The 22504-nt window shown below is 40.2% G+C and overlaps 1 protein-coding gene across 1 annotated transcript in view; it reads right to left on the bottom strand.

Moving 5' to 3' along the window:
* The window catches only part of ITGA2 (integrin subunit alpha 2), a 72741-nt gene that overhangs the window by 36780 nt on the left and 13457 nt on the right, over window positions 1–22504 (bottom strand). Inside the window, exons 2-6 of the mRNA XM_049796178.1 lie at window positions 14596–14719; window positions 6530–6639; window positions 5390–5481; window positions 1018–1132; window positions 506–633 (exon numbers count right to left, since the gene is read on the bottom strand). Of these exons, the coding sequence (XP_049652135.1) occupies window positions 506–633; window positions 1018–1132; window positions 5390–5481; window positions 6530–6639; window positions 14596–14719 (569 nt within the window). The remainder of the gene's footprint in view (window positions 1–505; window positions 634–1017; window positions 1133–5389; window positions 5482–6529; window positions 6640–14595; window positions 14720–22504) is intronic.

Genomic DNA, 22504 nt, shown 5'->3' on the forward strand with positions numbered 1-22504 from the left:
TGTTAAGACAGAAAATGTTTAAAAAAAAAGGCAATAAAATTTTCCTTACCATCATCAAATTAAAAGGAAAAAAGAACTCAAAGATCAGATAGTAACCAAGCAGGAAAAACTCCTATTTTAAAGGTGCAGTAGTTGGAAAGTAAGAGCTATAAGAAAAGCCCACAAAAAATCTGTTCTACTTTTACCACATCCCCACAGACTATATTTTAATTACTTTTACACCTAATGCATGAAAGAGATCTGACTCCCCTAGATATAACCTAGACTTCTGTTTCAGTTGGTTTATGTTTTGAATCAAATTACTAATTCATTTTGAAATAGGTTACCTGTGAGATAAAAAACCCAATACTGAAAGACATAGGACAACTGCGTAATCTGTGGCTTTGAGAGAGGTACTGTAGTTATGCTAAAGCACATTTGGTTTCCTTTAAAATTGCTAATAAAACCCATTGTCCTTTGGGTTGGTTTTTTTTGTTGGTCTTTCTCAACGATGTCTTTGACTTACCTGGGTTTTGTTAAGGCCTATGTCTAAGCCTTGTACAAATTTTTTCAAAAATGCCCGCACTGCATCCCAGGGATAAATGCTGTTTGACTCATCACAGACAACCACAACGTCTATGACAGAGGAACACTCTAAAACAAAAATAAAAAGTGGACACTAAAAGCACTTTCAGTCTCAATATACTTATAACTCTTTGACTAAATCTAGAGGTGCATATTTAGGTCAAACACAGGCAACACTTCAGATCAGGAAGGTTTTGCCAGAATGAGGACTCAATAGAAGCATACGCAGATTTTGAGCCTGCGCGGGTGCAGTCTCCTGAATTCAGAGGAGTGAGTCCATACTCATATCAGCATTGGATCACGATTTGTCAGTTCTTATGTGTGAATCACAGGACTTTGTTTTTGCATATACTTCTTTTAAAAAATCCCAAATTAAGAGTCCCCAACACAACATATCTTGATTTCGTTTGATACGTTTTTTTAATTGAATCTGTTTTGCACATGTTGCCTTACTTTGAACAGCAGGAGAAAAGCTTCTTAGGATCTGGAAACTTGGACTGATTTCAGAACAGACTCCTGTTGCGTAGTATTGGCTTCCACACTGCTGTGCCCACAAGGGACCACAAGTCTTAAAAATAGCAACAAAAAAAAACTATAAAAACAACAAATATTTGTCTCAACCTAACCACGTATAAAAGCACAATAAGCAGGACTACAGGTATATAGGAGCAGAGGAGCCCTCTTGGGTTATCAGACCAAATCCCTTGCAATCACAGTGACAGTGTAACCCCTTTCACAGACTTTCTCATTGAAAGTACTTTCTGTTCATGATCATCCTAGTGCCTCCTTCTGCAAGCTGGCCTCTCCAGAATATGCACAGCTATAACATCTAAAGAGAGTGACTTGGTCTGCTAGGAATCTGTGCTGCTTTAGGCCACCTGCTCTACAAATTACTGTTTTAAAACTAGGGTTGGTATTTGCACATCGCTCATAAGCGTGCGAAGAAGTACTTCCACTAACCAGAAGGTGGCATCAGAACCATGAGCATGCAGATCGCAAAAACGCAGAGAGGACACACACACGGACACACACACACACGCACGGACACGGACACGGACACACACGTGAGAGTGCAGCCTCACAGTACGCACTGTCCTATTTAGCTGCAACTAAAAGAGGAAGTTTGGCCCTGGCCTCACATATGCTATGGCTACGTGTTTTGTTGCCTTCTGGGGAAAATAATCTTGCTTCTTTGCTGAAAATGGCCTCTGTAAAAAGAAACATTTTCAGCTGGATCAACCAGCTGGTTGCATGACAGCCACACTTCTGATATTAGAAAGATAGGTACAAAAGTACCTACATGAAAAAGATAGAATTTTGTCATGAGGATATTTGGGAGGGAAGGATTTTCTTTTTAAAAGAAAATCATGTTAGGAACTCAAGGAAAAAAACATAACCTCTGTTCATCTGTTCTGAAAGAAATGATAGCTTTATCACGTATAATTTCTGATTGCCCTATCCAATCAGGAAAACAGAAAATGCAGCATCACTGTTTAGGAAGAGAAGATAAAGTGAACAGCACTATTACCCTTTTCTCAAGAATATTGAGAAAAAGGTAATTAAAGGCAGAAGTAAATGGAAATTGAGCTAAATCACACAGTGGTTTACCAGTGGTAGACCACATCAAACTATTCTAACATACTTGAAAAGATCGCAGATCTTCTATACAAGGGAAAGGAAGTATATCTACGTTATCTGATCTTGAAATAAGCACTGTTTTTTGCTGCTACATGCGGCATGATTAGTTTTACTGGAAAAGATGGATATTTACAGAGGTGGAAGGTACAGAACAAATCACCTATATTAGTAACTATGAAGCTGAAGGAGAGTTACTAGTCTTTAAAGTTCTTTTTAATTTAAAGTCCTTTTTAGATCAATCTCATTTGCCCATTTTCTAGTTTTCTTCTGCATTAGTGGTTACTCAAAACTGTGATGTTAATCTTAGAGCAAAAACGAGAAATGTTTTAATAAATTTGCTGATCTTCACTTTAAAACAAAAAAAGGGAAAAGCTCTAATGTTCTAGCATTGTTAGAGTCAGAAATTTAAGATGCATCATTAATGCAGGGGAAAACAGCGAGATCACATATCAGGAACTGATGAACTTGAAAAATGCAACATTATAAGGGGGCATAGACTGCCCTTAAGGACTAATGTTAGGAAATGCAGGCATAAACTGGGAGCCCACTGAGTAGGGGAGAGAGGAGCAGGCGGACTGGGCACTGGCTCATTGCAGGGTGACCATAAGCATACAGCCAGCATCCAAAGGAAATACATGACAAGAAGCGCACTTGCAGTTGAGACACAGAAATACCAAATACACTATATAGAGCCCTGAAAAGACTTAGGTGGAATATGGCATAGATCTGGTTGTTCATGTTCTAGAGAAGTGTATTTTAACAAGTTGCATTTCAGCCACAAAACTCTGTGTTTGTTTAGCAAAGCAAAGGACAAAGGAGAATGATTGTGGGGTGTTAAATATAGAAGGGAGATTTTACATGTAGGGAGATGTGAGCTGTTCCTTTCAACTAACAGGTACTAACTTACATCTGAAATCTGGAAAAAAGTTGTTAACCATCAGTGGAATTCTTAAGCACCTTTCCAACAGGACTAAGCATGCCTCAGAAAAATGTCATGAGCATGTGGAAATGACTGCCCTGTACTCAAGGTAGGAAGCCATCACATGGCATCAAACAGCTGAACCAGCAGGACTCACAAGATACAGTACAGACATGCCAGGCTGGGTCATGCTCCAGTCAAGCAGCCCATGGATGCAGCACAGGCTGGTGCAAGTAGATGGAGGCTGAGAGAGAAGCAGCCACAAGAGGAAGGAGCGCAGTGAGCTGGGAGGAGGAAGCCATGAGCACAACCCAAAAAGCACATCAAAGAGGCCAGCTGCCAGAGACAGTGTCTCAGAACAGTGTCCTGGCTGGCAGCAGCTGGCAATTACAAGCAGACAGTCTCTGCTTGTCCAACTCTTGCCACAGCTAAGTCATGGGGCTTTTGCTATTTGTTGAGGCCGAGTCACAGCTAAGCACCTGTCTCCAATACCCCATTCTCCTTATGTCAAAAAGAACTCCTATTGCCAAAGACGTGGCTAACTGTTCATGTCTTAGCTTGCAAGGGTTTTTTTTGTTACTTTATGGAATTTAAGGAGAGTCGGTCAATAACATATGAATCATGAAATTCTTTTTAAGAGAGAGAAGTTCAAGTATTATTAGAAAATACAAATTTTTCTGCACGAGGTGTTTTAAATCGCTGCAATTCCTGATACTGATTGAAAGTGGGTATGCATAAGTGTCGTGGTTTAAGCCCAGCCAGCAACTAAGCACCACGCAGCTGCTCACTCACTCCCTCCCCCATCCAGTGGGATGGGGGAGAAAATCGGGAAAAAGAAGTAAAACTCGTGGGTTGAGATAAGAACGGTTTAATAGAACAGAAAAGAAGAAGCTAATAATGATAACACTAATAAAATGACAACAGTAGTAAGAAAAGTATTGGAATGGACAAATGATGCGTAGGGCAACTGCTCACCACCTGCCGACCAACACCCAGCTAGCACCTGAGCCGCGATTCCCTGCCCCCACTTCCCAGTTCCTAAACTAGACGGGACGTCCCATGGTATGGAATACACCGTTGGCCAGTTTGGGTCAGGTGCCCTGGTTGTGTCCTGTGACAACTTCTTGTGCCCTGGCTGGGTATGAGAAGCTGAAAAACCCTTGACTATAGTCTAAACAATACTGAGAACCAACTGAAAACGTCAGTGTTATCAACATTCTTTGCATGCTGAACTCAAAACATAGCACCATACCAGCTACTAGGAAGACAGTTAACTCTATCCCAGCTGAAACCAGGACAATAAGATAGTATTAACAGTAATTAAAGATATTAACCAAGAGACAGAATAAGATTTTTTTATCAATATCTTCTCAAGCCAACAATCAAGAAAAGCACTGTTGCTGTATTTGAAGTTATGATTAATTTTACTAAACTCGAAGAGAGCTGCTGGAAAGGTTGGAATTAGACCTACTTTTAAGCATGTCAATGAACTGGGCTATGTGGTAATGAAGATAATAAACTTTTGAATACTTTTGCAATTACTAGGAAGACGGAACAGAAAAATACAAAGCTTAAAGTGAGTCTCAAAGCCCTTTTGTCTGTAGTTTCTTGTTTCACTTAATTACTGCACATGCCTACAATGTATGCATCAAACTGGAATACACCTACACTGCCAACAGTTTTCATGCTTATGGTTAAGACTGTAAAAAAAGCATATTAAACAGGAGTTAACTTCCTTTCAATTACGCAATCTGTTTTACAAGCTCCAAGGAAAGTGGTTTGCAGAACATACACATAGAAAATGCATCCTCCTGCAGCTCACTAACCAAAGAAAACATACTGCAGATCCATGGGACTAGAAATCCTAACATCTCAGGAGAGCAGTCACTGTCCAAGTGCATATGTTGGAGGAGAGATCCTATACTGTCTTTTGAAAGCATAATCAGAACTATACAAGGCTGCCTTAAAGATGTCCGTTGTGGAAATATTCTTGCCTATTTTGTCTGACTTAAATTACAGAATCTTTAATTATGTGCCCTTCCATAGGATATTTAGATAAATGACAAAGGACAGAATTCATAATTTTCCAGATTTTGAGCCCTAGGTAATGACAGTGGGATGGAATATTTTAAAATATGCAAAATATGTATTAATCCATGGCAGAATAAAGTACATTCAGCTTGGACTTATCAAAAAATGTGGAGAATTCTAGTTTCTTCATTCTCCTCCGGAAGTTCTGTGTGTACTGAATACATCCTTGATACGTACCAGAAATCCCCCTGTTTTTGAGTTCTGTATCAGAGTCAAGCCAAGGTTCATGTCTTCCTTTATCTCAGTCACATTTGGAATATTTATTAAAGCTGAAATAAAAGGAGATTAAGTCATGAAAGAAGAGTAAATAAGATGTAGAAGCGATTTAGTAAGTTAGAATTCCTTTTCGAAAGCTTGATTTCTCAGAAGCTAAGATGCCTTTTCCAAATGACTGCATACAGTTCCGAGACTAAAGAAAGGAAAGCTAATCTTTGCCAAAAATTTGCTAACCATTAACTATAGACATGAATTAAGTATGGCCATTTAGAATACCTGCCCAGAATAGAGCTGAAAGCAAAAGAGAGGAAGAAATGGTCTACCTATTGAGTATTTTTGTCTGGCTGAGTAGCTGCAGCCATGTAGCTACTGTTACATTCCACAGGACACCAGACTCCTCTGATCCAGCAGCAGGCTTTAAAAAAAAACCTGGAAGGAGCAGTGGAGGACAGAAATGCTCCGCACCACAAATAAAGTAGGCATCTCAGCACACTCTGCTTCCCCACATTTTCACTGTAGCCAAAAGTGAATCCCATTTTATGCTTAGTTTGCAAGCACACAGAGGCAGAAAAGGCTTCATTTCCACTCATACACTTGTCTCTCATGCACTCCACATCTGCAAGTCCCCCTGAGCGTACCAACACAGACCCGCCACCTGTGTGTTACCTGGACCCGAGGCCCCCCTAAGATCCAGCTGGAAGTTTGCTAGTGAACAGGCACACACCCCTGGTTTGGGGAAGACACGGACACTTGCCGCCCCAGCAGGCTGCACCAGGCCCCCTGGGCTGCGACTTGCGGTCCCGCTCCAGCCGCCGACGCGGAGCCCCTCACTGACACAGAGCCCAGGTTTCACCCCCCCCAGCAGCCGGTTTTGGGACACACACCGTTCCTGCCCCCATGGCTGGAGGCTAAATACCCCAACTGCTCCAGCAGCTGGCACTGAGACCCCCGTGTCTCTAGCAGCTGGCACCACAGGCCGGGGCGCCCACACACCCGGCCCAACTCCAGCGGCAGGCACCAGTTTTCACAAATAGATTGGCCTGGTACAAAAACAGGAAAAAACTGAACAATTGTAGCAAGGCATTACTTGTTATAACTTACCTTGTAAATTCAGTCTTTTACATGTGGTTTTGGACATGCCAACAGGACATGCGTAGATATCTCCAGTTCTGTTAGAGGGATAGCCACTCCAGGGTGAACCAACCAACAACCTGAAGTAAAAGGAACTTCATTAGGTCTTTGATGACCCTGGAAATGTCCAGCAGCACTGTGGCACAGCATATCGCAGGTAACAGGTAAAGAGGCTTTTCCAGATAGAGCACCTAAGGCACTCAGGAGTCTTCTCCAGAGCTGTTCAGAAGCTTTACTTGCATGTTAGTACACTGGATTCACCAGGGGCGACTTCGGTGGAGAAGCCTCTGGGGATTAGGCTGCCTCAAATATGTGTACTGCTGTTTCTGTGACATTATGTCATAATGTCAGAAGAAATACAGCAAAGATATTAATATATACAGATGCATACAATTTAGAAATATATACGTTGGGGATTGAAAGACAAAAAACATATTGTCCTGTCAGTTAATGGTTAACTGATTCCTTTTAAGTTATTCTTTTAACTGGTAAGAAGCATTTCCTACAGGATCTGCTCAGCGACAGTCAAATGCTTATGTCTGAGCTTGAACACTACCACACCTTGGCAACACCGAGTCAGAAAGAAAATACTCCAGGTGACAACAGTCTGCTGCATGAAGTATTTAATCCCCAACAAGAAAGTTAAGACTTAAAATAATTTGTGCCTTCAGTATAAAGTGATTCACTGACTCATTCCTTCATCTGCCATAAGGTTTCCCCTCTGATATTTGCTCCTCAAGACCCCTTTAATTTTTATCTGAAAGCCTTCACAAAACCAGTTAATTCAACCTCTGGGAATACTGCTTAAGAACACCTATTTTTCAGCGCAACTGTCTGAGAGAGTGAAACCAGCAGACAGTATAGGGCCATGTAGGGCTGGAAGAGAAGGACAATTCTTTATACAGTTTAACATGCAGTGAAAAAAGGGTAAGGCAAAACATGACCATAGGAAGATGATCTCAAGGGATATGCAAAAATGAAACAGATTATTAAAAGCAGGGACTGTGGATATTTGCTCCAGTAGCAATATGACTTTCCTTTCATACAGAACAGTCTATGGTAGTAATTAATACATTTATGGGACACTAAAAGGACAAGCAATGGGACCCCAGTACAGGATAAGGAGTTTCAAATGAAACTATCTTTTTTAGTTGGTCAAATAGGTTGCTAAAAGCAAAATTGTCATCCTCTGAAATTTTATAGGTAGCTAATGCACACACCTTGCACTATAAAAAGAACACATATTATGAAATTATTCTGTTTCAAAGCAATTGCTATATATCATATTAACTTTCCAGGGATCATCTGATTTTACTACTGCAATTTTATAACTAGTTTGAATAAAATGGCTTTGATAAAAAACCAATAGTTTTAGATGCACAAGCAAGAGCTTAAGTCCTTTTTAGCTTTCTCAAAGAAAATACTGCTAACTGCATTTTTTTTTATTTTATTTCATCTCAATTAAACACAAACTTAAGAGCACAAATAATGTTACTCTGTTTTACCAGTTTGTTTGGGGTAACTTCAGATGCTATTTTCTGTCTGTAGGAATATTTTAAAAATACCTACCTCCTTCTTAATCATCCTGTTGAAAAACAGTGATTATGCAGGCAGTAGGAACAGGATTTTATGTACTTTTAGCATCTCTAAACCTGCAATTCAGGTTCATATATATACCTCTCCATATAAAAACTGTGTACGTTACACTGACTGTGAGGGAGGCCTCTGATCCTCTTGTTATTTTCTGAGGAATATAGCCTTTTCTGTACAGGCAAAACGAGAACCACCATAGCTCAAGACATCAGGAGAAACTACTCCATCGGTCATGTGCTGAATGATGATAAAACCTGCAAACATTTGTAGTGACACAGAGGGCTGGAGCCAGTCAATAGCGATCGACAGGAGGAAGACATGGTGTTACAGTCTTCCCCCTTGTTAGATACTACAGTTATTTACAGTTATAAAATGCTAACTGCGAGAGAGAAAGGGCTAACAGTTTTCATGAAAACACAAAACAGTTTTAAAAAGGATGGCAGCACTGCATGTGCAATATCTGAAACTGGAACAGCTTTTCAGCATTAACTGTCAAACTAAATATTGCACTGTGTACATTTATAAATATTTGCATGTTTTTTCTAAGTTTCCCAGAAGGCAAATGTATTTCAGAGTCCCTGCAGGAGGACAGCTACTGTTCAAAGAATGACCTTAATGGATCTTGGAAATACCCCTGCACCACTCTGTCTGGTCATGAAACTTGCTGTAAATCTCTCCACTGCACTGGCATCGCTCTGCAGCCATGAGTCCTGAAGCCCAAAGCAAATAGTTTCACTCATGAACAGAGTGAGAGCAAGAGGCAGAGGAGGAGAAGCATGCTTGAGCGCTAGCTGTTCCCAAATCTAAGCCCAATTCCAAGCCTATCTCCAACCCTCACCCTTGCTATTGGCATAAACTAAAGACAAACACCATCCACGGAGTTTAGAAAATGCAATTCTCTCCCTAGAGGCACCCTATAGGCACATGCCTATTTGTGCTTACTTCATGGGCTTTATGCTGCTCAGCAGTCACGTGGGCTCTGAAACTCCTATTTTCCCCAGCCTCAACATTAACACCAACCCAAAAATCTATTTATACCAAGGAATCATCACTCTTTATACCTGATTCACTTCTAGAACTTAAGATTCACAACTGTATTTTACTTTTGCTAGCCATAAAACTAACCTTGTAGCTGTTGCATGGTACAAACAGAAAAAGTAAGCCGAAGAAGACAAACTCTTCTAATTTTAAACCCAGATCTAAATCTACGCCAACTGTGCCCAAAGCAAACTTAATTTTGTCTTTCATTTAGCTTGCACTCCTCATACTTTACTGGAAGTTATTATACTACCTTCCCCCCCTGCTGTATTAGCTTTCCTTGTAGATTTGCAGGGTCCACAAATCTCAATGACATAACTATGCTGTAGGCCAAAAAATGCCACTCTATACACAGAATTTAACGCTTAGAACTGACAATTACCAACACAGTGATTTTCAGAAATTAACAGAGCTATTAAACCCCTTCACTTATTTGACTTAACTAGTCTAACCTGCTATCAATACACTCCTGAAAAAAAGTTATTGACCAATTTCTGCCAAGCCTAGCCCTCTACCTTTAATTGCCCACCTTAAAGGTCCTAGAAAATAACTTAGTTATTCTTTCTCTTGTACCCTGAGCTTTACTTGAGCTTAATACTAGCCTTAATCTATATTAGAAATCAGCAGGTCCTACTTGCCTTTGAAAATTAACATAAACCATTACAGTAGAGAGTTACACAATACTACTCTGGGAAAATGCATGTGTATCTTTCTGAAGCATCAGAAATTAAGAAACCAAGAGAGTATCTGGCTAGCATCCTGCTAACCACAAAATTATTGTCTACTATGATTAAACAGGATGCACATGAACCAGAGTGAAACAGAAGGTATCAGGAAAAAATGCAAGAAATGAGTACTATCATATATAGCGTATTAAGGGTCTTTTTCAGCCATGAGTTAAATATTTATTTTTACAAAACTTCCTTATGTGTCATTGTAGACTGTCTTTACACAATACTATAGCAATTAGCATTTAATATTGCCACTGATTTTATTATTCAACTCCTTAATCAGTCTCCAACACTGTTTACAAAGCACTAGAACTACATGAAGTCAAACAAAGTTCAGTGGCAATGCCATACCACACAGGCTGCAGGAGTGGCAGATCAAAGTGCAACAGGAATTATTTCTGGGAAATTACACCATGACAAAGTTAGTAACTGGCAAAGTGTGATGTAGCAGAAAACAATATCAGAATTCATGGTGAAGGGCTGAATTCCCAGCTGTTGCCAGAGCACATTTTATATTTTCTGGTTTCTTTTTTTTTTTCTTCTTCTTTTCATGCATTGGCTCTTTAGTGTGGTTTTTTTTAAACACAAAGATGGCTAATAGGAAATAGGAAAATTAAAGTAGAAAGGACCTCTTAAATCATGTGGCCCTTTTCCCTAAAATTACAGGAAGTGATGAATAGATATGAAGACCAGAAAACACTTCACTCTCATAGATGCTTCTCTGCACACCCTAAAATACCTGTCACTACCTAAAACTTTCAATCCTCTGAACAAGACTCAAAACTCCAAAAACCACAGTGAGCAATGGCAAGAGAGTTTGACTGACAAACTTAAAAGGTTCAGAAGACAGAAGCCAGAGCTGCTGCTTCAAGCAGGAAAAAGGCAAACTGTAGGGCATGCAGTTGGGGGAAGCAAAAGCTAGGCAAAGAAATCAATGTTAGCAGTGGTGCTGGCACTGAAAAGAAGGAACTGTAACACTGGCAGCATTTTGTTAAAAAGAAAAAAAAAAAGTTGGCAGAAATTACCCTCCTCATTAAAATCAGAAGGCTTTGAAAATGTATTGATTTCAACAAGAGTTGCTACAGAAATATGTCTTTTCAGCAAAATATCTTATTGGTCTGAAGAGGCAACACATCACCTCAGGAGAAAGGCTGCTGGGCTTCGATGAGTAGTGAGCAGTATGCAATGATTTTTAGTGCAATGATTATATGATGCATCAGTAAGGGCAGTGCATATTAAAGTGTCATTATTGACATGATATGGAATGAAACAAAGTATTTTAAAGAAGAAAAATCCCGCAATATAAATTCCAAAACAAAATTCAAAAATTCCAAATCCTAAGCACACATACACAACTGAGCAGGGTGGCTACAACTGGATACCAAACAGTACCTCATAAGCAGACTGTATCCACAGGCTTAAGACACATATGGGTAGGAAAAAGCATTTTAACAGCTATACACAGCTATTCAATCTTCCGCACCCAAGACAGACATAAACCCAAATCTCATCATGGAGTAAGTACTATTAGGTTTGCAGAATGTACCATCAGCTGCTGTTCAGGGCATGCACATTCAAGACAAACTTAATGTGGTACAATCAGTCTTTCTAAAAGATTATATTTATAAAATAACAGAGAATTTGGTCTCACTTTAAGGTTCAAAACCAGACGATCTCATGACAGGGAGAACCAGAGCATAAACTGAATGATGTTTCTGTTGTGGCTAATTACTTGTGTGGTGGACTGCCTAAATTTTCCTAATTGACGAGTTTCTTTCGTGTTCACAATTTCCCTTGAGTTCATTAAAGAGCTCCTGTTTTGAAATTCCCACCAGACACCATGAAAAGCTTGAGCTGTGCTTGACTTGCAAGTTTGTCCTTATTTACGAGCATCACATGCCATCAATGCCCAGCAGACTAGTGTCCAATTATCCTGGATCATCTGACTCTACACAAAAAGGGCTGCCTCGCTGGTTTGTGTCACAGCTTCCCAACACGTACCAGCCCCCTCTATAGCCCTGCACTCCTGGTTGGACTGCCTTCCCTCTTCTCTCTGAACTCATCTCCAAGCAAAAGTGATAACATACTGCTGCACGCAGTCCCAATTCTGCAAAAAAATCTCCTCTTTATCATTTTCTATAGCCCTTATTACTTCAGGAGACATATCTCACAGAAAGAGAGCTGAATAATATAACTAGGATCTGCTGTTTTTTCTGTATCTCTCCTTTCTGCTCTTTGAGAGCATACAGGAGGATTTTTAAAGCTGTATTTAATATAGCACCATGTGATTTCATTAACAGAAGCAAAGTCTAGGAAGTAATGAAATTTCAGGTTGATCTCAGATTCTGGATAACCTCTCCCTTGGAGAGATGTGCCACCCAGCAGCATTTGATGTGGTGAGCAGCCCCACTGTGCCTGAACAGAGTTTTCAAGTGCATCACATTCTTGCTGCACAACGATGGTCTCTTCATAAAAACATATGGTGATAAATGCTCGCCTCTGACAGAAAGCAGCATCCTGATCTTATGCAAAGCTCAGACTGTTCATCTCACTCCTGGTTCAGCCATAGCGACAAGCGCTTTGAACATGGACTGCAGCCTGTGTGTTGCTTATAGGAGAAAGCAACTCTACTGAACAGCTTGAGTATTGGGGTTTTTTTTAAATATTGCACACAAGAAAAAGCTTTATTGTCCCAAGAAAAACAAAATAGCCTAGAAATGAAGAGAACAAGAGAGTAAACCATGGCTTTTTTTTTTTAATCCTGTCTAATGATTTCTTGAGGGAGACTGAAAAGAGCTTTTCTTCACTGAAGAGTCTCTAACAGGTCATGGTTACTAGAACAAGAGCTGGTAAAATGCCCCTGACTTTTGGAGCTATGGTCAGACACTCTGTGAAGGAACAAATGATGATGTGCCTATCTACATAAAAGTTTCCCAGATTAGTATTATTCATATAGTTGGGAGAAGACAGGAAATGTTAGTCCAAAGTTACTTCCTCTCCCAAACTCCACCACACATTATCCAAGAAAGTGGTAGTGGGGGAGTTTTTATATCAGAATTAAAAATATAACAGGGAAATATAAAACATAAATAGCTTGGGTGAGTCTGGAACCTAGCATTCCTGTTGCAAGCTTGTAGAAAAACTTACAAGAAGGATAAAACCAGGACATAATTTCTCCATGTATGAGCCAAAGCATTCAATTCACTTCAGGCAGACATTCTTGTTATCCTTCAATGACTTCACACAGAAGTTTTAAAAAAAGAGAGCTCTGATCTATGGGTGACTAAACACATAATTAAAGCAGGCAGAAACGCAGTGAGAAGACACCACAACATCAGACGAGGAGTGGGTGTAAGTTGGGAGCCTACCCAACAGAGGGAGAGGAAATGCTGAGCTCTTAGTTCAGAGGATACAACTCTGCTCTTCTCTTGCTTTGCCTCCTGGTCACTGGTGGTAAACACAGTAACACTAGAGATGCAGTGAGATCTAGCTAGTCTTCCATCTTTGCACATGCAACCAATTGCAACTGCACTGTATCTCTGCGCATGGCTATGCATAAATGCTTCAGCTACCTCAATATTTTTGTATGGGCTTTTCCAAACTTTAACTGTAAAATACATTTTCATATGCATTTCCATGGCTTTCAGATTTTTATATCTTACTTTCTTTTTACTGAAAAAAGTTCAGTTACTTACTATCCGTCCATCATCACTTAAACATGCCAGTTTGTGGCTATTTTAGTTCTGACACTGTTTCAATCTATGGAGAATGACACATCTAAAATGTCTCAGCTTATGATAATACATACAACCTGTGTGACTTTCCCCCATAGACTTAAAGCCATATATAGACAAATAATCACTTAAAGTAGTTGAGTGCCACTGAATTATTTATAGACATACAGTCCTTGCCATGAAAGACACCTTACGCTCTGTGGTTGCTGAGGCTGCAGAAGAGGAAACAACATGTTTTCTACTAATGGGGCTTACTCTGGTTCTTTCTGAAACCAACATTACTAGAAAAAATATTTTACTAATTACTCATCAAGCCCAATGTTGTGGCAACAGTGGATTTCACATCAAATTTTATGGCTGAAGAGATGCAGCAGACACAAGGCCTTTGCTAGGACTGTGTTACTAGATACATCCAAATATGCTGTCCTTTGAGAAGTGAACACTTAACACTGCATCAGACACAAAATTATATAAATTTAAGTTCACTTCATTTTAATATTAATAATTAGACCTTCCCAGCCCTAATAATTTGTTTTAACCTCTACAATGTTAAAATGGAAAAATATCCCACATACATGTAATGTGTAACAAAGATGCTATTGGTACAGGAAGGAATGAAATGAGAGTTAAAATTCTACAGAAATTATGAGTCTGAGGAAACTGGTGTATTGGAGATGAAAGTAAAAGATTAAGAGAAAGACCTCAGATTGCACTGTGTAACGGAAAAAAGCCTGAAGCTTCACATGCATACATCTTTAGAGTATTTCAACCTTTGTTTTAATAATGCAAGTATTTCTTCATAAAAAGATAACTCTAATATAAAAAGGAATTAACTGGAATGCATTTAAATAAAATGTGGAATTATAAAAGAAAACTGAGTTGCAACATTTTTTCCTTAAGCTTTTAACTAGACATATAACAAGCTGTTCAAACTGCTTACCATTTGCCTTGTTCATTTATAAACTGTTGAACTGTATATCCAAACTGCTCTCTTGATGGACCAGAAAATATTTTTGCTTCTAGGAGCCCAACATTGTAGGCTTCACAGCAGTTATGAAGAATGCCTGTTAACAGAAAGATTATGATTATCACAGAAGCAATTAAAGAAGAATTTTGATCCCAGTGAAAAAGGCTCTTGATCTGTGCCAGCTCCCACAACAGAAGAAAATAAAATGTATCCTTTGGCATGTGCAAGAAAAAAACAGCCTTTTCCCTACAGTACCCATCTGCCCATGCGTAATGCCTGTCTAGCACTCTTTACATGTTACAATATTGTGAGCAGGGAGCAATGACTCATTCACAGTTTGCCTTAACAAAAGTTGCAGCATTACTAATGGGAATGTTTTAGCTGAAGGGAGGCAAGAAGTATGATTCAGAGATCTGTTATCCTCCCTCACCTTAAGGGCAAACACATCAACGGCTTGCTGAGGTACATTAGAATCATAGGATCATAGAATCATTTAGGTTGGCAAAGACCTTTAGGATCACCAAGTCCAGCCGTTAACCTAGCACTGCCAAGCCCACCGCCAAACCATGTCCCCAGGTGCCACCTCTACATGTCTTTTAAACACCTCCAGGGATGGTGACTCCACCACTTCCCTGGGCAGCCTGTTCCAATGCTCGATAACCCTTTCAGTGATGAAATTTTCCCAATATCCGATCTAAGCCTCCCCTGGTGCAACTTGAGGCCATTTTCTCTCATCCTATCGCTTGTTACTTGGGGGAAGAGATGGACACCCACCTCGCTACAACCTCCTTTCTCAGGCAGTTGGAGAGAGCAATAAGGTGTCCCCTCAGCCTCCTTTTCTCCAGGCTAAATCACCCCAGTTCCCTCAGCCGCTTCTCACAAGACTTGTGCTCCAGGCCCCTCACCAGCCTGGTTGCCCTACTCTGGACAGGCTCCAGCACCTCAGTGTCTTTCCTGTAGCGAGGGGCCCAAAACTGAACACAGGACTCGAGGTGCGGCCTCACCAGTGCCCAGTACAGGGGAACGATCACCTCCCTGCTCCTGCTGGCCACACTATTTCTGATACAGACCAGGATGCCGTTGGCCTTCTTGGCCACCTGGGCACACTGCTGGATCATATTCAGCCGGCTGTCGACCAGCACCCTCAGGTCTTTCTCTGCCGGGCAGCTTTCCAGCCACTCTTCCCCAAGCCTGTAGCGCTGCATGGGGTTGTTGTGACCCAAGTGCAGGACCTGGCACTTGGCCTTGTTGAACCTCACACAACTGGCCTCGGCTTCTCGATCCAGCCTGTCCGGATCCCTCTGTAGACCCTTCCTACCCTCAAGCAGATCAACACTCCTGTCCAAGTTGGTGTCATCTGTAAACCTACTGAGCGAGCACTCAATCCCCTCATCCAGATCATTGATAAAGATATTAAACAGAACCGGGCCCAACACCAAGCCCTGGGGAACACCACTTGTGACCAGCCACCAAATGGATTTAACTCCGTTCACCACAACCCTTTGGACCCAGCCATCCAGCCAGTTTTCATCAAAATGCAAATGTGCTGACTGTAACTGCTAATGCTGTTTGTTTTCTAGCGCCTACCTCCAACCTAATGTTTCAAGCACTGGAACAAAAATCAGATTATCTACTGCATCAGAAAACCTCCATTTTTGAGTCATTTCATTATCATGCCAGAAGCCTTTGTTTTCAGTCCAAACAGTCTGAACAGTTGTCCAAACAGGAAAACTTAGAAATACAAACATACAAGATAGAACTGCATTAATAAATCATGACACTTAACACTGAAACTCCAGTTTGCTGGGGTTATGATATTAATTGCTTTTCCTTGGGCACTTGTGTACCTAGGAATAAGGGTATGCCACTCCATGCCATTTTGGGGGGAACTGGTAGTGTGGGCCAGGGACAAGGTCCTAAGTGTCACAAGTTTGCAGGGCATGGGGGCCCACTCCTCATTCATAAGGGACCTGATTTTTTTCTGATCAAGAGCTGTAGGTGGACATCTACAAGAATGTCCACTAAAGAAGCTGCAGAAAAAGGGCCAGAGTCGCCTAACAGCCAGGAGTAGATAACTCTTCCCCCAGCTTGGAGGTGGAAGGACTGAGACAACGGTGGGATGCCAGGAACAAGCTACAGCACAGCTGAGGAACACCTTTGGACTCCTGACAACCCTCCAAAAACAGCAGTGATGGAAGAAATCATGACCTGTGGTTGCACTGTGCAGTTACTGCCCAAGGTTCCCAGGCGAGGCAGGTTCATGGAGTTGCTCATGGGTTAAACATCACCTCTCGTTTCCCCTCCCTTCCTGTGTGCCCAGACAGAATGAGTTTTATGTGCTTTACACACAAAAAATGCCTCACCATAGTTTTTTAGTATGAGTCATTGTGTAGTAAAGTGGCAGCCTTTATGATAATCCCTTATAACAGGGACCCTTTAAGGAGAGATGTGCCGATCTTTGGCATCTTAAAAATATAAGCTTAAATTCTAAGCGTTTCTCTAGTTTTGATGGGCACAAAGGTCATTGTCAATATCACTCTCTTCCAGGTCCCAAAACCAGCTTTGGAAGAGGGGTTAACAGGGATTTTATCAGCATAAAACAGCCCATCACAGTAGCACAGCTGTAACAGTAATAACAATAATAACATCACAGTGAGAACATTAAACCACAGGTTTGCAAGCAAAGTTCACAACATGTAAAAAGTTTCAGTGAATTTTATACCTTCACCCACAGAATAGAAAACACAAACATTTCTAGCAGAAGACTAAATAGAACTCACACAAGTTACTACTTTTTTACCACGAATTCAAAACAGGAAATCATATATTAGTTATTTCAAACAACCACTATCTACAGCTGGCCTCTGGAAAGCAAGAAATCACCCTTTGCTAAAAGTATAGTTCCTTGAGAAACATCCTTAGAGATAAATATATTTCCTGAGTCATGTTATTTAAGACTGGAGAAGAGAATGTGTACAGACATATCACTGTGTTTTGCAATGTTTTTGACACTAAACACAACCACATATGTTCATAGTTCATGTCTGGGTTTTGGGGAAAGGGAAAAAGAGGAGCAGAGATGGATATCAACTATTGCCAGTAATTCTTTTGTGATGTAATAAACTTGCATTTTATCAAAGTATTTTGCTCACGTCACATCCTAGGTTTATTTTTGGGTCTGTTGTCCTCAAATTATATTACACTTGGTCAGAAATCAAGCACAATTTAGCAGTGCCCCATTCTTAGAGGCCATAGAAGACTACACTTGCAATGCCATCCTGCATGTAAATACAGAACAAGAATAACTCTCCAAGTTATATGGTGCACATTGAAATAAACCCTGGCTTTTGAATGAAGAGCCAAAAGTATTCTAGAATGATAAACATTTCCATTCTGACTCCAAATCCAATGACATCTAGCGAAAAACTCTTTGCTAAATGCCTTCTGTCTAAATGCACTGGTCAACTTCGGTGCAAACGCATGGAAGATCTTCTGAACTGTGTCCAAGGTGAGAGTTTTATTAAATTATTTTGCCAAGGCAAAAATTTCCAGAACTGGATAAAACTAATCAGACCACATGTCACAGCCAACAGCCTGAAGGGAAGTCCCCGTGCTGGTCTGAATTCTCCTAGGGCGCTGTGACAAGTCAGATGGGGGTCAACACAACACACACTGGGTTATGCGTTGCCTGCTCACCCCCTCTGCGCCCTCCCACTGCTGCTGTAGCATCCCTCCCTGGACTTTCCAGGGCTGCTGTTGTGTTCCTGCCTTCTCCAAGATGGTGGCTGATTCCAAGAAGCAAAGACACCACCTGGCCCAGCTTGGGGATGCTTCATCTCCTTGTGGTTCCTCTGGGCCTCATCACGGTTTATGGGAGCAATGCTCTTTTTTTCTCCTCAGCCTCCCATCTCATCTCCTCACTGAACCATCTTATCCATCCTTCTCATCTACCACTGGGGCCTGATTGTACTGTTTTTAATCATTTGCACTACTGCAGCATCAGAGCACTGCTCTTTGAGGGCAAGAATTTCTACCTGGAATAATAGGAAAAGTGTCTGCTAGAGGACAGGTATCTTCTCAGAACTGCCTCTATCATCCTCACTTTCTGGCCAGGCAGCCAGCCAAGGATGGTGAAAAGAAAAGAGCAAAAAAGAAAACCCTGCCTCTGAAGATATGCTGTCATCTACAATATTCTTATGGATCATCTCTGCCTCTCACTCATGAGTGCTTTGCAAAATCAAAGTAGAAAAGCTGGCAAATACACTCACTCACCATGAACATTATCAAGTGAACCACAGTTTCAGCATTATTTCAATCACAGATATTTTAAATTCCACATTTGTATAATCATTAGCAGGCTTCTGCTTTTTGGATCTAATGCACAAAAATCTTACTTGATTTGGGTGTAGCAAGTATATACTTGCAATAATATATTGGGCATTTTCCTGCCATTTTCCTTCATCTTATATAGTACTTACACTAGAAGGACATCTTTTATCCATTTTGTACATTTATCTAAATCCAGTATTCAGAACAAGAAATTCAAGCATTTGTAGCCAAAAAAAGACAAAATGCTAAGTTTGCTTCAAACCTATTTTAAGCCTGTGCCAGAATAAGAGGGTCTCTTTATGCATTAAAAGGGTGCCAATCATTGGAGCATCTAGGTTCAAAGTACTGTATATTCCAGGCTGGAAGGACTCAGTATCTGTTGCTGCCTTCAGGCAATGAACTTTGATAATTTAAGAATCCTGAAATAAAGAAAACTAGTTCACTATCTAGATTTTAATAGCTTTTGGTGACAGACTTCTACTTTGTGACCTTACAATCATGATGAGAGATTAGTTGGGCAAGTAAAAATCCACTTCCTAACTTTTGTCTGTAAATGGCACTTTATTTACAGTCAAATAAACAGACTGCATGGAACAAATGAAGCCAGATACAAGCCTAAAACTTCTGAAGGCCCCTCTGAAGACTTCAAAAGCAGCAGTTCCTCTTGACTGACTGGGTAGGGGGGCTTGGGCACTTTGGCTGAAAGAGGACAGCTTCACTAAGCAGAGTAGCTCCCAACATAAAGCTTCAGACAAGAAGAGTTATTAAAAAATCCTTAACGGGATAAAAGGAACTATAAGCTTTCCAATAAACTGAAGTATTTCTTTGCATGGTATTTTTTTTCTGGGAATTCCCATATTTCAGCAACTGCATTATTGCAGTATATACCACAGGAGCTGCAGTGTAGGAGTACAGCTGCTTTTATACTTCTGCACCACCATTTTCTTGCTCCTAGTAGGTCGAAATATAATACATGTTCTGACTGTGCACCTCTAAGCCTGAACGTGTGAGAATTCTTCCATAACGATAAATGACATGTCTAATGATGGCTATAACGCCTTCTATTTGCTGCCGTTGAAGTACAAGCTGAAACAAGTTTATTGAAGTAATACCTCATATTAGGTACACCCAGTTAATAATTGTTTTGATTTTGTAAGCAAAGCTCACAGCTTAAAGGGAGCAAGCAGAAAAAGTCTGTTGGATAATGAATCATTCAATGCCATGATTATAATAGTTCTCCGATTGTAACCCCTTATTCAGATTAGTCAGTATAACAAAAAACTGTTTAATTGGATGAGAAAAAATTAAATCAGGTTTTGTGTATTTGATTACTTCGTTTGTGAAATAAGTTTATAAAAGTTTAATAAATATACTAAAAGTATTATTAGTCTGCATTTTGTGTGTCATAATAAATGTGTCATTTTGTTTTCAGTCTAAATAGTAAAACTGAATTTTCAATCACTTTATACTACATTGCAAAGGTGATGCTCCCATTTAAGATGGCAGCATGATAGAATCCCATAATCATACAGACTCAGTTATGCCAAGTCTCAGCTCTCATTAAAACACCCAGTCAAACTGGGGCATTCACTGCTGCTGTCATTTGTATACAGCTTGCATCAAACAGGTCTAGCAATCACAGTATAATGAAAACAGGCAACATGATGGAATTCGACCACTGAGTCCATAAGGATTCACCTCACGCTAAGCGTTAGTTTTAAATTTATCTGGTATTAACCTTGCCCGTAGGAAACTTTACAATGAAGGAAACTTTATCACCTTTTTTTCCTTAACAGTACAGCATTTGCTTCTTGAAACAACTACCAGCTATAAAACAGAAAAAGTTCGTTATATAATTCAACTAAGTGACCATTTGTCTTCGTGAGTGAGCATTCACGCCAGTAACGATGCCAGGAGAGGGAACAGAAAGAGCCCCTGTTGGCAGCTCCCCTCTGCTTGGTAGCACAGCCACAGCTACAACTGCTGCCCCTTCTGGCACCTCCAACAGGGCAGCAGACCCTGACAAACCCAAACCAAAAGTCATCAGCATGCTGGGGGATTTGGGGATGGAAAGGGTAAGCCTATAGTCACTAAAGAGCAAGGCCATGACCTGGCATTATGGTAAAACCAAGATAGTATTACATGCATTCTTGCATGGGTTTTTTAGTCCATTAACTGTTTTGGAAAAAAATATCAAAAAAAATCCCACTGGATTATTGTCTGCTTCCTGAAGCAGTTTCACAGATTGGCAGCCAGTAAGATGTGTACAGCCTACGTTGCCTTAATTACTCAGTCTACCATTTTTTACAGTATCTATTCTTTCGAGAAGAGGGCTTTACTTTGCCCTTTATGTTAATATGCTCCAAGAGAGGCACTACAAATTCCTCAATGAAAATTTTCCCTTGGTCTCAAAGATTTCTTCCTCCAAAGAAAGCCTGCCAGACCCTGCTGGGGGCAGAGAAAAAAAGAAGGGTGTGGAAGGGATGAGAGAACTCATAACTCTTGCTTTCCGCTGGCTTTGTCTCATACCAGATTGCACACTCTGGTTCAAGCTTTCTCCATGACTGAAGTATTTCTAAGAGCACTCTTTGGTGTGGATTTTCTGGTGTTTCGTATTGTGCAAGGTCACAGTGGATGTCCTTAGTTATCAGGGAACTTGTAAAAGCACTTTTGTCTCACTCCAATACCCAAATGGTTATTTTTTTCATACGTCTGCAAAAATTTGTTGAAACGGGCTCACAGGTTCCAAAGTTAGTAAGGGGGTACGGGCACCTACAGATACCGTTCACAATATCATCACCTACTGTCCTTCAAATATTAGGCAGCAGGTGCAATGAAGGTAGGAAGGGAAAGTAATAAAGTCATGAAAGAGGGCAGTCAAGTAGTATTTGCTTCACATTAAATACATTTAGTGTTACTTTACTGCTTTTTATTAGAAGGAAACAACATTTTGGTTTAAAAATTACTCCCTTATTATTCAGAATATGTTATCAGAGCAATAATCCAAATGGAATTAGTCAACTATTCTTACAGAACAAAAAACCCATAATTTGAACAGCTTTCTTAATACATTGTGCTTTGAATATTTTCTTGACAAGACTGTGAATACATGAAGAACAAAACAGTCAGCATGCAGTTTCTTTATTCTATTGAATTACAGTGCAGATGCTCTTCTTTGTGGCTTTCAGAAGCCACAGAGCAATTCTCGCTGCAATGAGCTTGTTCAGGGAGCAAATCTGCCACCAAAAAAGGGAACACTTTTTTTTTTTTTTTTTCCTTTTGCTAATGTATTAGTCTTCAGCCTGATCCGCTTTACTGTTACATGCATTGTGTGCATGCACAGGTAATGACATCAAATCAAGATCCTTTCATGTAAAACAAGTAATTCTATACTGGTTGCACTGTTTGGGGCTTTTCTGTAAATGAACATAAATATAAAATACCTTTTTGCTATATCTTTAGTATACTCAGTCAGGGCTATGTGGAATCCAAGTCACTTAATGCAGGGAAAATAGAGGACTACTTATAATTCAGTCTGGAAAAATATATTAAC

Source organism: Accipiter gentilis, chromosome Z, assembly GCF_929443795.1.
Source record: "Accipiter gentilis chromosome Z, bAccGen1.1, whole genome shotgun sequence".
NCBI classification, from domain to species: Eukaryota; Metazoa; Chordata; class Aves; order Accipitriformes; family Accipitridae; genus Astur; species Astur gentilis.